The sequence below is a fragment of the Scylla paramamosain genome, unplaced genomic scaffold (assembly GCF_035594125.1).
Source record: "Scylla paramamosain isolate STU-SP2022 unplaced genomic scaffold, ASM3559412v1 Contig2, whole genome shotgun sequence".
Classification (NCBI taxonomy): Eukaryota; Metazoa; Arthropoda; class Malacostraca; order Decapoda; family Portunidae; genus Scylla; species Scylla paramamosain.
Window position 1 is genome coordinate 1,940,001 of NW_026973667.1, and position 12,500 is coordinate 1,952,500.

The 12,500-nt window shown below is 43.0% G+C and overlaps 1 protein-coding gene across 2 annotated transcripts in view; it reads left to right on the top strand.

Annotated features, from left to right (window-relative positions):
• Positions 1–12,500, top strand: part of LOC135096009 (small ribosomal subunit protein mS39-like) — a 17,642-nt gene that overhangs the window by 1,167 nt on the left and 3,975 nt on the right. For both annotated transcript variants that reach the window (XM_063997193.1, XM_063997192.1), the window contains 11 exons: positions 3,685–3,775; positions 5,464–5,661; positions 6,310–6,439; positions 7,320–7,452; positions 8,305–8,401; positions 8,618–8,752; positions 9,487–9,606; positions 9,935–10,016; positions 10,501–10,628; positions 11,750–11,841; positions 12,332–12,440. In XM_063997193.1, coding sequence (XP_063853263.1) covers positions 3,685–3,775; positions 5,464–5,661; positions 6,310–6,439; positions 7,320–7,452; positions 8,305–8,401; positions 8,618–8,752; positions 9,487–9,606; positions 9,935–10,016; positions 10,501–10,628; positions 11,750–11,841; positions 12,332–12,440 — 1,315 coding nt within the window. The remainder of the gene's footprint in view (positions 1–3,684; positions 3,776–5,463; positions 5,662–6,309; positions 6,440–7,319; positions 7,453–8,304; positions 8,402–8,617; positions 8,753–9,486; positions 9,607–9,934; positions 10,017–10,500; positions 10,629–11,749; positions 11,842–12,331; positions 12,441–12,500) is intronic.

Consider the following 12,500-nt stretch of genomic DNA (forward strand, 5'->3'; position numbering starts at 1 on the left):
CATAACCTAACCTAACCTAACCTAACCTAACCTAGCATAACCTAACCTAACCTAACCTAGCATAACCTAACCTAACCTAGCATAACCTAGCATAACCTAACCTAAAGTAGCATAACCTAACCTAATCCAGCTTAAGGGGGGGATCCGCCTTAATATTTTGAAATTTGGGTGAAAAATATCGGTTTTCTGTTCTAAAGCCAGGCAACACCGTGTATCCATCTACTATCGAATGGTGAAGTCCTTTTTTCTCTACCGCATTTTTAAAGGGCCTAGCGAGCAGCCTTTTAAATGTCTATTAAATGTCCGTGACGCGCTGGTAAAGGAGGAGTATGCATGTTGTTTTTTTTTTCTTTTACGCTCGAAATAACTATTTTATGAAGAAATAATGAAGTGAAAACACATCCTCATACATCAGGCATCCTCCCGGCCACGAGGCAGCCAGACCCACGCAGCACGCCTCCCAGCCACCAGCAGAGAGAGGAGAGAGGCTGCAAGGGTGGTACGCGCTGCTACTTCTGCTTATATTGCACTTATCCATGCCTTTTTTGAAGATCTACTTCTGAATTCTGCCACAGACATGCCTAAGCTGAAGAGGAGAGTACTTCAGAGTAGAAGAGCCAGGAGATTGGGCAGTGAGAGGAAGGATCGTGTGGATGACGCTGCCTCCCCGCCACCACCACCACCACCAGCACACACGACACCCGCCACAACGCAAGCTGCGCCACCCTCACCACCCCCACCACCACCATCACCACCCACACCTGCTGCTTCCACACCTGTTGGATCATCATCTGCTGCATCGTCATCTGCTACTTTCACACCTGCTGCATCGTCATCTGCTGCCTTCACACCTGCTGCATCGTCATCAACACCTGCTGCTGCCTTGTGTCGCGTGCCACGGACATTGACAAGGACTCAGCTCACATCCAGCCGCTTGCCTGATGTGACAGAAGATTATGATGAGAAATATATCATAACTGGAAGCCAGTTACGTGCTATGGTTGCTGGGCTCCAATGCAAGAAGCGAGGATGCAGGAAGGAGGTTGCAGTAACACCTGTTGCTAACAGATGGGACACCACCATCAGTGTTGATTGCCAGGAATGTGGTACTAATTATTGCCATGCACCACCTACAACATTCAAGCTGGCAGGTGGGGAGGAAAACCAGTATACAGAGGTAAACCTCCAACAAGTATACCACAGCCTTGTGACGGGTGAGGGTCTCTTATTGTAGTTTTACTTCACTTGGAACACGAAAAATCGGAAGGCAAACTTTGATCGCTGTTTTCTCAAAACCATGGTTTTTCACACACAAATGCTATCTCCTCCTTTAGTTTTTGTCCAATTTGGCTGAAATCTTGGGACAAAAATATTGAATGGTTGTAGAAAATTAATCCGATTCGAAAATTTAGATATAGGTAAAAACTTTTTTTTCAATGATTTTTTTACGTCTAGACTAGTACAAAAATAAAAAAAAATAAAAACATATATAAAAAAGAAGATTTTCAAAAATTTTGGATCGGATATATGAAGACATAGATGATGGGGTATTACTGTAAAAGTCACATTAAAATCGGTGAAGAATTGGCGATTCCTATAGAATTTGAAAATTGTCGAAAAAACTAAAAAAAATTCATAAAAATTTTTTTTTCACTCATATCCACACCAAATTTGGATATGATGATTAGCATAATGCTATGCATGTACTGTGTGAATTAGAAGAAATTCGCACTATTTCTTAAATATAGGCGGATCCCCCCCTTAACCTAACCAAATGAGGGACCTCAGTAATTATACCATCATGGCTTAGCAGTGTGAGGTGCTGACTTGAGTTGGTGGTGTGGTGTGGAGACCAGGGCGATGGAGGTGGGCACAGCTTGGCGGCTTCCTCGGTAAAAATGTGGCACCTGTTCTTTACGTCTGCTTGTCGCATCTTGGACATTGCTGTCGCTAAATATCCCACATGGTGACTTTTTTTCCTGCCAAATGCTGCCACTGTTTGCTTCTCCCTTCTCCCTCCACTGGCCAGCCATATTGACAAGTGACCGTGAGCCTCTATCAGAACGCCTGACGTGTCCCTGCAACAAATGAAGAGCATAACTCAGCCTACCGGGGAACGTTGTCACGAGTGGCAGCGTACGATTGGAGGGATCAGCTCTGTAGGTGCCATGAAATTCTAATATGCCGTTACCCACAAATCCCAACAATAAACAACACAAAACCATTTCATTGTTTACTCTTGACTGGTGCGGAGCTCGCTGGACTTAGAAAATGTTGAATTTCACCTCACTTGAATGCTGCTGCAGCCATACCAGACACGTGCCCCCAGTTTTTTTTACGTTTACGGCAAGGTCACCAAGCCTTCTACATGACATGAGTTTTGTGCTTGTATGTTACACAGACTTGATGTCCAGATTAACCGCAGAGCCGTCTTCTTCGGGGATGGTGGTGTTCCTCAAGGCCTCTGTCAGGAACTAGGTTTTCCAAAGTTTTCCAAATGTACGTTATAACATATCTTTCCTGACGTCGCTGGAGTGAACAAAGCTTCAGTTGATTGAGCCTTTCCCAGTAATTCAGGTTCTGGGCTCCTTGGATTCTGGTTGTGAATGGTCTCTGCGGTCAAGTGGTCACTATGAGTGAGGCAAATGTTTTCAGTTGTTGCTGCATAATCCCATTTTTGTCTTTGACACTTCCACACCCTATCCAATTTTCTTTCAAAATTCAACACTGATCTTGCATTCACCACAGAATCTGGGTATCTGGGTAACCTAACCTAACCTAACCTAACCTAACCTAACACAAGCTAACCTAACCTAACCTAACCTAACCTAACCTAACCTAACCTAACCTAACACAAGCTAACCTAACCTAACCTAACCTAACCTAACCTAACCTAACCTAACCTAACCTAACCTAACCTAACACAAGCTAACCTAACCTAACCTAACCTAACCTAACCTAACCTAACCTAACCTAAGCTAACCTAACCTAACCTAACCTAACACAAGCTAACCTAACCTAACCTAACCAAACCTAACACAAGCTAACCTAACCTAACCTAACCTAACCTGACCTAACCTAACCTAACCTAACCTAACCTAACCTGACCTGACCTAACCTAACCTAACCTAACCTAACCCACATTAACCTAACCTAACCAAACCTAAGCTAAGGTAAGCTAAGCTAAACATGTGAAGAGGAGTGATGAGTGAAGGTAAATTTGCAATGTTTGAATTGTGGCTGGTGCTACAAATGCCCAAGCAATAGATAGATAATAAATGATAACAATGAACAATTCCCACACTTTGCAGATGCCCCGTCCACAGAGAAACACACACATGCTTCACAAAATGCAATGAATTACATCATATGCTGTGAAATATGAGTCTGCCTCTATACAAGGCCACCAAGGCAACACACACACACACACACACTCTCTCTCTCTCTCTCTCTCTCTCTCTCTCTCTCTCTCTCTCTCTCTCTCTCTCTCTCTCTCTCTCTCTCTCTCTCTCTCTCTCAGCCCCATCATATTTGTAGTAGTAGTAGTAGTAGTAGTAGTAGTAGTAGTAGTAGTAGTAGTAGTAGTAGTAGTAAACAAGTCTGTATATCTGCCTTGCTTCTGGTAATACGTGTTGAGTCTCTACTTATTCACACACCTCACACACATCATGACCTCCCCTTCAGAGCGTCCCAGCACCGGGGCTTGGGGACACCAGCTGGGGACACCATTGTCATCCCCAAGAGGATCCAGCGCTCCCCCACTGACATCCTCCAGGTGTGTGGATGGGTGGATGGAAGAGAGAGAGAGAGAGAGAGAGAGAGAGAGAGAGAAGTGCTTGTATTTTTAAGTGTTTTCATTTCTTAGGTTTCCAGTAGACTGTAGTGAAGTTATTGTTGTTTTCAAAGGTGTGACAGGAAAGTTTTGAAAAGAATTTGTTTAACCTCTGCCTTCTTTCTCCTCCTCTCCTCCCATTGCTTTTACATCACTCAAAAGTCCTCTTTGTTTTTTCTTTGTACTACTACAACACCCTCTTGTTTCTTCTTTCCTCCTGTCATCTCTTCATCACTGAAAACTCTTCTTTTTTTCATTTTGTTTCTTCTCCTTTCCTCCTGTCATCTCTTCTTCATCACTGAAAATTCCTCTTCTTTTCTTTTCTTTTATCACAACACCCTCTCCTTTCTTCCCTCCCAATACTGTACTGTCTGGTCTGCATTTTTTTTTTTTTTCAGGAGGGACACCAGTCAAGGGCAGCAAAAATTCTATAATAAAAAAAAAAGACCCAGTGAGATGCCAATCCCCAAATAGTGTCCAAATTGGTAGTAAAAAATTGAAGGATAAGTGTTTTGAAACCTTTCTCGAAGGAATTCAAGTCATAGGAAGGTGGAAATACAGAAGCAGGCAGGGAGTTCCAGAGTTTACCAGAGAAAGGGATGAATGATTGAGAATACTGGTTAACTCTTGTGTTAGAGAGGTGGACAGAATAGTGGTGAGAGAGAGGTGTTGTGCAGTGAGGTCACAGGAGGAGAGGAGGCATGCAGTCAGCAAGATCAGAAGAGCAGTTAGCATGAAAATAGCGGTAGAAGACAGCTAGAGATGCAACATTGCAGCGATGAGAGAGAGGCTGAAGACAGTCAGTTAGAGGAGAGGAGTTGATGAGACGAAAAGCTTTTGATTGCATCCTGTCTAGAAGAGCAGTATGAGTGGAACCCTCCCAGACATGTGAAGCATACTCCATACATGGACAGATAGGGCTCCTATACAGAGTTAGTAGCTGGGGGGGGGGGTGAGAAAAACTGGCGGAGACGTCTCAGAACACCTAACTTCGTAGAAGCTGTTTTAGCTAGAGATGAGATGTGAAGTTTCCAGTTCAGATTATAAGTAAAGGACAGACCAAGGATGTTCAGTGTAGAAGAGGGGGACAATTGAGTGTCATTGAAGAAGAGGGGATAGTTGTCTGGAAGGTTGTGTCAAGTTGATAGATGGAGGAATTGAGTTTTTGAGGCATTGAACAATACCAAGTTTGCTCTGCCCCAATCAGAAATTTTAGAAAGATCAGAAGTCAAGCGTTCTGTGGCTTCCCTGCGTGAAATGTTTACCTCCTGAAGGGTTGGACATCTGTGAAAGGACGTGGAAAAGTGCAGGGTGGTATCATCAGCGTAGGAGTGGATAGAACAAGAAGTTTGGTTTAGATCATTGACGAATAATTGGAAGAGAGTGGGTGACAGGACAGAACCCTGAGGAACACCACTGTTAACAGATTTAGGAGTAGAACAGTGAAGAGAACAACATCTCAGTGGGCCTTTTATTTTTATTTTTTATTTTTTTCATTGGATTTTTTGTTGCCTTTGGCTAATGCCTCTCCCACATAAAAAAAAAATAAATAAATAAAAAGCTTGGCAGTGTGCTTGTTGGCTGTGGAGAGTGAGTGACTGAATAACCTGACCCTCTTCTTCCTCCTCCAGGCATTGGCTGGCACAGTGGGGCAGGACACCACAGGGCCACACTACAAGTACTCAGATGACCCATTCCTCAACCCTTACTCCAACCTAACCAAGAGGTCCTATGCTCTCTCAAAGGAGTCTGGTCGTAAGGCAGCTAGGTGGATCAGAGAGAAGTATCCTAGGTTGTTCAGTCACCGTCCGGACGACCCATTCATTGAGGTACGCTGTGTTCGCAAGGCTGTTTTTATGGTTCTGTAGTTTGAGAGCCTGCAGTGGAAGTTGGTGGGGTTTTCAAGGGTGCTTTCATGGTTCCAGTGATACTTTAACAGGTTGCAGTGGAAGTTATTGGGATTTTCAAGGGTGTTTTCATGGTTCCAGTGATAGTTTAACAGGCTGCAGTGGAAGTTATTGGGATTTTCAAGGGTGCTTTCATGGTTCCAGTGATAGTTTAACAGGCTGCAGTGGAAGTTATTGGGATTTTCAAGGGTGTTTTCATGGTTCCAGTGATAGTTTAACAGGCTGCAGTGGAAGTTATTGGGGTTTTCAAGGGTGTGTGTGTCTTTATATAAGAACTACCATTGACATAACTTCTATAAACAGAAAAAAACTTAATATAGCCCTTGTCAATGTATTTATGTATGTATATACGTATAACTTTATAATACCAAAACAAACTAAACATATCATTGCATTTGTGTGTGTGTGTGTGTGTGTGTGTGTGTGTGTGTGTGTAAGAATTATCATAAGCATATTCGAACAAACCAAACATTAATCTGTGTGTGTGTGTGTGTGTGTGTGTGTGTGTCAGCCTGCTAACCAACCTAATATTAATCATTGTGTGTGTGTGTGTGTGTGTGTGTGTGGCAGAGTTTCCAGCCCAAGCAGCAGTACCAGGAGGGGGAGCAGGTGGGGGTGGACACACTGGTGGGGGTGGTGGCCCGGGGGGAGGTGGCCAATGCCGTCACTGTGTACCATCTGTGTAAGAACCAGGGTGTAGGTGGGTGTACCTCTGTTTGTCTGTATATTTACCTAACCTGACCTCTCACACTCTCTCTTCCTAACCTAACTGTACCTGCCACTCTCTCTCTCTCTCTCTTGCCCACCTTCCTAACTTGACAGGTTAACCGTGTATTGGGTCACCAGTGTACCCAGCAGATGCTTGACACACTGCCTGCTGGTACATATGTGACCTGGATGGCCCTCTTGAAAAACTTTTGGAAACATGAGTATATAAACAATTAGTGTGTAAATTTGTGATTATTATGACTGTGCTAGTGTTGCAATGGTGACAGGTAATGAATGTATGAATAATGAAGTGACTAGTGCAGGTATGAGAGGAAAAACAAGCTTTCAATATACATGTAATCCTTGGTGACATTTTATTTCCATTGTAACAGTAATTGATTGTAAGGAAAACACCACTTGTAGCAAATAACATTAAAAATTAAATGTCCTGATTAATTAATGAAAACATTGCTTTCATAACGGAATATACAGTAATGGTGCAGATCAATATCCCTGACTCATAATGTTAGACTGTCCTACTATTAGCTTCATTGCCACATGTGTCACTGATCGCATGAGTCTTGTCTGCATTGACACATGAAATACAAAGGTGTAGCTGGCCATTACATTTGTTGCAGAAGGTACAAGCCCTAGTAGCCTTGTTTAAGACCACCTTGTATCCCTCACAGTGATATCTTCTCATAACATCCTCTGCATCGCTGTCTGGTGTCTTTTCTCCCACTGCTTCCTCAAGTCTGTTCTTTTTTTGCACTGGATAAACCACAGCTCTACCCTGATTTTGTAATTTGCTCAGGAATGGTTTTAGTCACATGGAAGTACTGACTCTCTCTCTCTCTCTCTCTCCTCCACAGCTCTCCCAGATGAACTGTTGCAAGACCTTCTGGAGCTGCTGTGCTTCTACAATGAGGAGGAGCAGGTGGATGTGGAGTGGGTGGAGGAGAGGTGGTACAGACAAGCCTCCACCACCACCAGGAAGACATGGAAGTGAGTGGAGGAAGAGAAGAGGAAGGAATAACAGGAGAGGAGGAAGACTAGGAGAAGTTGAAGAGGAAGAGGAGGAGGTGGTGGTAAAGGGAGAGGAGAAGAAGTGGAGGTGGAAAAGAAAGAAGAGGTGAAGTTGGAGGAGGAGTAGGAGGAGAAGTGGTGGTAGTTTGAGGAGGAAGAAGAAGAGGAGAAGGAGGATAAGGAAGTGGAAGAAGAGGAGGATTAGGAAAAAAAATGATACATAGGAATAAGTGGAGGAAGAGGAGGAGGAAGAAAGATTTGATAGAGGAGGAGGAAAGTTTTCTATCTCTTCCACACACACACACACACACACACACACACACACACACACACACACACACACACACACACACACACACACACACACACACACACACACACACACACACACACACACACAAATTAATTTATTGTTTCTTTATTTAGTTATTACATATTATTGCTATTATTATTATTATTATTATTATTATTATTATTATTATTATTATTATTATTATTACTATTATTTTTATTATTATTATTATTGTTATTGTTATTGCTATCTATATCAGTATTGTTAATTATTGTTATTTTCCTCATTGTGCATCAGGTTAGGTTAGGTTAGGTTAGGTTAGGTTAGGTTAGGAAATGTTAGGTTAGGTTAGGTTAGGGAATGTTAGGTTAGGTTAGGTTAGGTTAGGTTAGGAAATGTTAGGTTAGGTTAGGTTAGGAAATGTTAGGTTAGGTTAGGTTAGGGAATGTTAGGTTAGGTTGGGTTCACACTACAACCCTGAAAAAAGAAACATTTTAATATATTAACACCAAACAACTTACATACTTATTTACTTACAGGGACAACAGATTAGCAGAGGAGGTGTTTGCGTCACTCACCACCAGAGGGCCGGCTGCGTACTGTGCCCTCATCCGCGGCATGGCACAGTACCTGCAGGTGAGTGCCACAGTGCCAGGGGGTGAGGGAGAGTGTTAGGAGGGTAAGGAGGGTGCTGGGGGGGGGGTAAGCATATTTAACTATTCTCTCTCTCTCTCTCTCTCTCTCTCTCTCTCTCTCTCTCTCTCTCTCTCTCTCTCTCTCTCTCTCTCTCTCTCTCTCTCTCTCTCTCTCTCTCTCTCTCTCTCTCTCTCTCTCTCTCTCTCTCTCCTGCAGGTGGACAGGGCATGGCAGCTTTACCAGGAGTGTCGAGAGAAGGGCATCCCTCTTGACACAGGGACCCACAATGCACTCATACGGGTTGCGTCCTTCCTGCGTGATGCTTCTGACCTCCGTTGGCAACTGGTGCAGGTGTGTGTGTGTGTGTGTGTGAGGTCGCTTTTTTTTTTTTTTAGTTTTGTCACTAGTTTTTATCTTGTTATTATTTTCTTTGTTAATTTTTGCAACTTCTCTTAGCCTAGTTTGCACCTTTTTTTGTTTAGTTTTTCCTAGTGTTCAGTGAAGTGTGTGGTAGTTGTGTTGTGTGTGTGTGTGTGTGTGTGTGTGTGTGTGTGTGTGTGTGTGTGTGTGTGTGTGTGTGTGTGTGTGAATGGTGGTAGTAGCAGCAGCAGTAGTAGTGGTTAGGTTAGGTGTCTCCTCAACAAGTGTCTCCTCACTGATAAGTCTGACACACACGAGCTGCTGTGCTTCGTTGGTAACACCTGTGCTCTCGTCCTGCTGCAGTGCAAGATACTCACTGTTTGGCACTCGCTGCAGAAGTTGTACAGCGACATCCTCTACCACACCAGCCATCCTTGTGGGCACAGTGTTGTGGTGAGGGTGACACATCAGCTTGCATGGCATCATCCTCTGCACACAATTCATGAACAGTGCCCTGGCTGCTGGTAACAGGACGTTTTCCCCAATGGTGTATGGTTTCTAGAACTACACACCATTGGGAACCTCTGCTTTAAGTTACGTTAGGTAGTAGTAGTAGTAGTAGTAGTAGTATACAGGGTGTGTCAAGGAGTGTGTGGCAGTGAGGCGGGTGAGGACACAGACACACTAACACTGCCACACTCACTCCCTCCCTCTCTCTGTCCCAGGAGCTGCTGTGTACCATGGCAGAGAGGGATGTGCAGCCTGACCTGGGCACCCTCAATGCCACACTGGAGGCGCTGGCACAGGTGTCAGGCTGGAGGCAGGCACGGGACCTCAGTCTCAAGGTGAGGTGCTGGCTCTCTCTCTCTCTCTCTCTCTCATTCTTATTCTAATGGCCTTATTGTAATTATTATTATTGTTGTTGTTATTATTATTGTTGTTGTTGTTGTTGTTGTTGTTGTTGTTGTTGTTTATTATTATTATTATTATCATTATCATTATCATTATTATCATCTCCATTTTACATTTTTCACTTCTCTGTTTATTATCGGTGACCACAAACCACCAACACCACCGGTCCTAACAAGCCTGTGATGTAGCATGGCTTGTAATCGCACAATTTATTTACCATCCCCTTTATATAAACCTAACCTAATTCTCTCTCTCTCTCAGGTGCTGATGGAGTTTCACCAGCTGGGCATCAAACCTTCCCTGGCAACTTATTACTACCTCCTCCTCATTCACTGCAGGGACCGTACGTGTGGGAGAGAGAGAGAGAGAGAGAGAGAGAGAGAGAGAGAGAGAGAGAGAGAGAGAGAGAGAGAGAAGAGGGGAGGGTTGTATAGTCTAGTTTGTATGTGGGTATATCTGTGTGTGTTAACAGGTTAGGTTTGGTTAAGTTAGATTAGGTTTTGTTAGGTTAAGTTAGGTTAGTTTAGGTTAGGTTATTTTAGTTTGTGTTAGGTTAGGTTGAGTTAGGTTGGGTTAGGTTGGGTTAGGTTAGGCTAGGTTAGGTTAAGTTAGATGAAGTTAGATTAGGTTAGGTTAGATTAGGTCAGATTAATTAAGTTTACATAAGGTTAGGTAAGTAAGGTTAAGTTAGATCAAGTTACTAGGTTAGGTCAGATTGATTTACATAATGTAGGTTTGGCTAGGTCACGTCAAGATAGATTAGGTTAGGTCAGGTTAGGTTAGGTTAGGTTAGGTTAGGCTAGGTAATCCATCCCTTGCATCCTCAGGTGGACCAAGGAGTGACATTCTGGTGGGCATCCTGGACCAGCTGGAGGGACAGTCCTTCACCCTGCAGGACCCCAAGGACACCTCTTTCTTCGTCACCGCCATGGAGGTCGCCAGGAACCACCTCAAGGTACTGGTGGTGGTGGTGGTGTAGAGGTCCATCTTGCAACACTTCAGCACTGCAGCTCCACTACTTTTCCAAAGGCTCTAGTTGAAGTGACGTGGATTTTTAAGGGTGTTTTTGTGGTTCTAGTGACAGATTAACATGATTTCTACATTCCAAAGGCTCTAGTTGAAGTGACGTGGATTTTTAAGGGTGTTTTTGTGGTTCTAGTGACAGATTAACATGATTTCTACATTCCAAAGGCTCTAGTTGAAGTGACGTGGGTTTTTAAGGGTGTTTTTGTGGTTTTAGTGACAGATTAACATGATTTCTACATTCCAAAGGCTCTAGTTGAAGTGACGTGGGTTTTTAAGGGTGTTTTTGTGGTTCTAGTGACAGATTAACAAGATTTTTACATTCCAAAGGCTGTAGACCAGTGCTTCTCAACCTTTTTCTCTCCATCCCCCCTTCATGAATTCTCAACATTTGTATGGCTCCTCTTCATTTTCTCCCAAATCCCACCTCGACAAAAAGATAAAAAAAAAATAAATAAATAGTTGAATATATATGTACATACACATTTGTTACAATATTATGTAACTTAAAACTTTATTGCCAAAGTAATCAATTAAAAGTAGAAATTTTTCTTCTGCCCGGACAGACTGATGCAAGATTTTTTTATTCAGATTCTTAACATTATTTAGAAATGTTTGATTTGTAACAGCCCAACATGGCCCTTGTAAATTCTTGCCATGGCCCCAGGCTGAGAACCACTGCTCTAGTTCAAGCTACACAGGTTTTCAGGGATGTTGGTGTTAGTGACAGATTAACAAGATTTCAACATTATTAACAGGAGAAACACTCTTGAGAGCCCGGCTAGTCATCTCTGTGGCCTTGGAAAACAGTCGTGGTGAGAGAGCTGAGCGTTCCTGAATTGTGGCCACTGATATTGTTAGTGTTATTGTTTTTGTTATTGTTAGTGTTGTTACTCATTCATTACTGCCTGTTTCCTCTTTCCTCATCCTTTTTCTCCTCCTCCTTCTCCATCTTCTTCCTCCTCTCCTACTCAATCCTCACCTTCCACCACTCACTCTATCCTATCCATCCTCACATTCCTTCCTCCTCCACCTCCTCTGCCTCTTCCACAGAGTCTCAAAGTGGCGGAGAGAGTGGACTCGCTGCTTCACCTTGGCGACAACCACCTCTTCATTGGTGACTCTTACAAGGAGAGTGTGTATTAGTAAGTGTGTTTAGCTTGTTTTGTTTTTTACTAGAGTGTTTTTAAAAGGCTGCCAGGGCCCCCTCTCTCTGTGACAAGCTGTAGTGGAAATTACTGGGTTTTTCAAGATTTCAGTGGTAGTTTAACAGACTGCAGTGGAGTCATTAGGATTTTCAAGGGTGTTTTCATGGTTCTTTAGTTTAACAGGCTGCATTGGAAGTTATTAGGGTTTTCAAGGATGTTTTCATGGTTCCAGTGATAGTTTAACAGGCTGCAGTGGAAGTTATTAGGGTTTTCAAGGGTGTTTTCATGGTTCCTGTGAGAGTTTAACAGGCTGCAGTGGAAGTTATATTGGGGTTTTCAAGGGTGATAGTTTTAACAAAAAATGAAATTTATTGATTATTCTTCCTTGTTTTGATTCTTGTCTTGAGTAATAATTCTGTGTTAGGTATTAATTAATTTTGTGATTTTAATCTTTTCCCTCCTCCTCCTCCTCCTCCTCCTCCTCCAGTCGTCACTACTTTGCCCTGTCCTGCTCCTCTCTGCCCATTGATGAGTTTATGCAGGTATATGACAAGCTGGTGCCACACATCTACACACCTGAGCCCGGCATCATGCAGGTGTGTGTGTGTTTGTGTTGGTTTGTTTTTTGGTTTGTTTTTTGGTATGTATGAATCTAT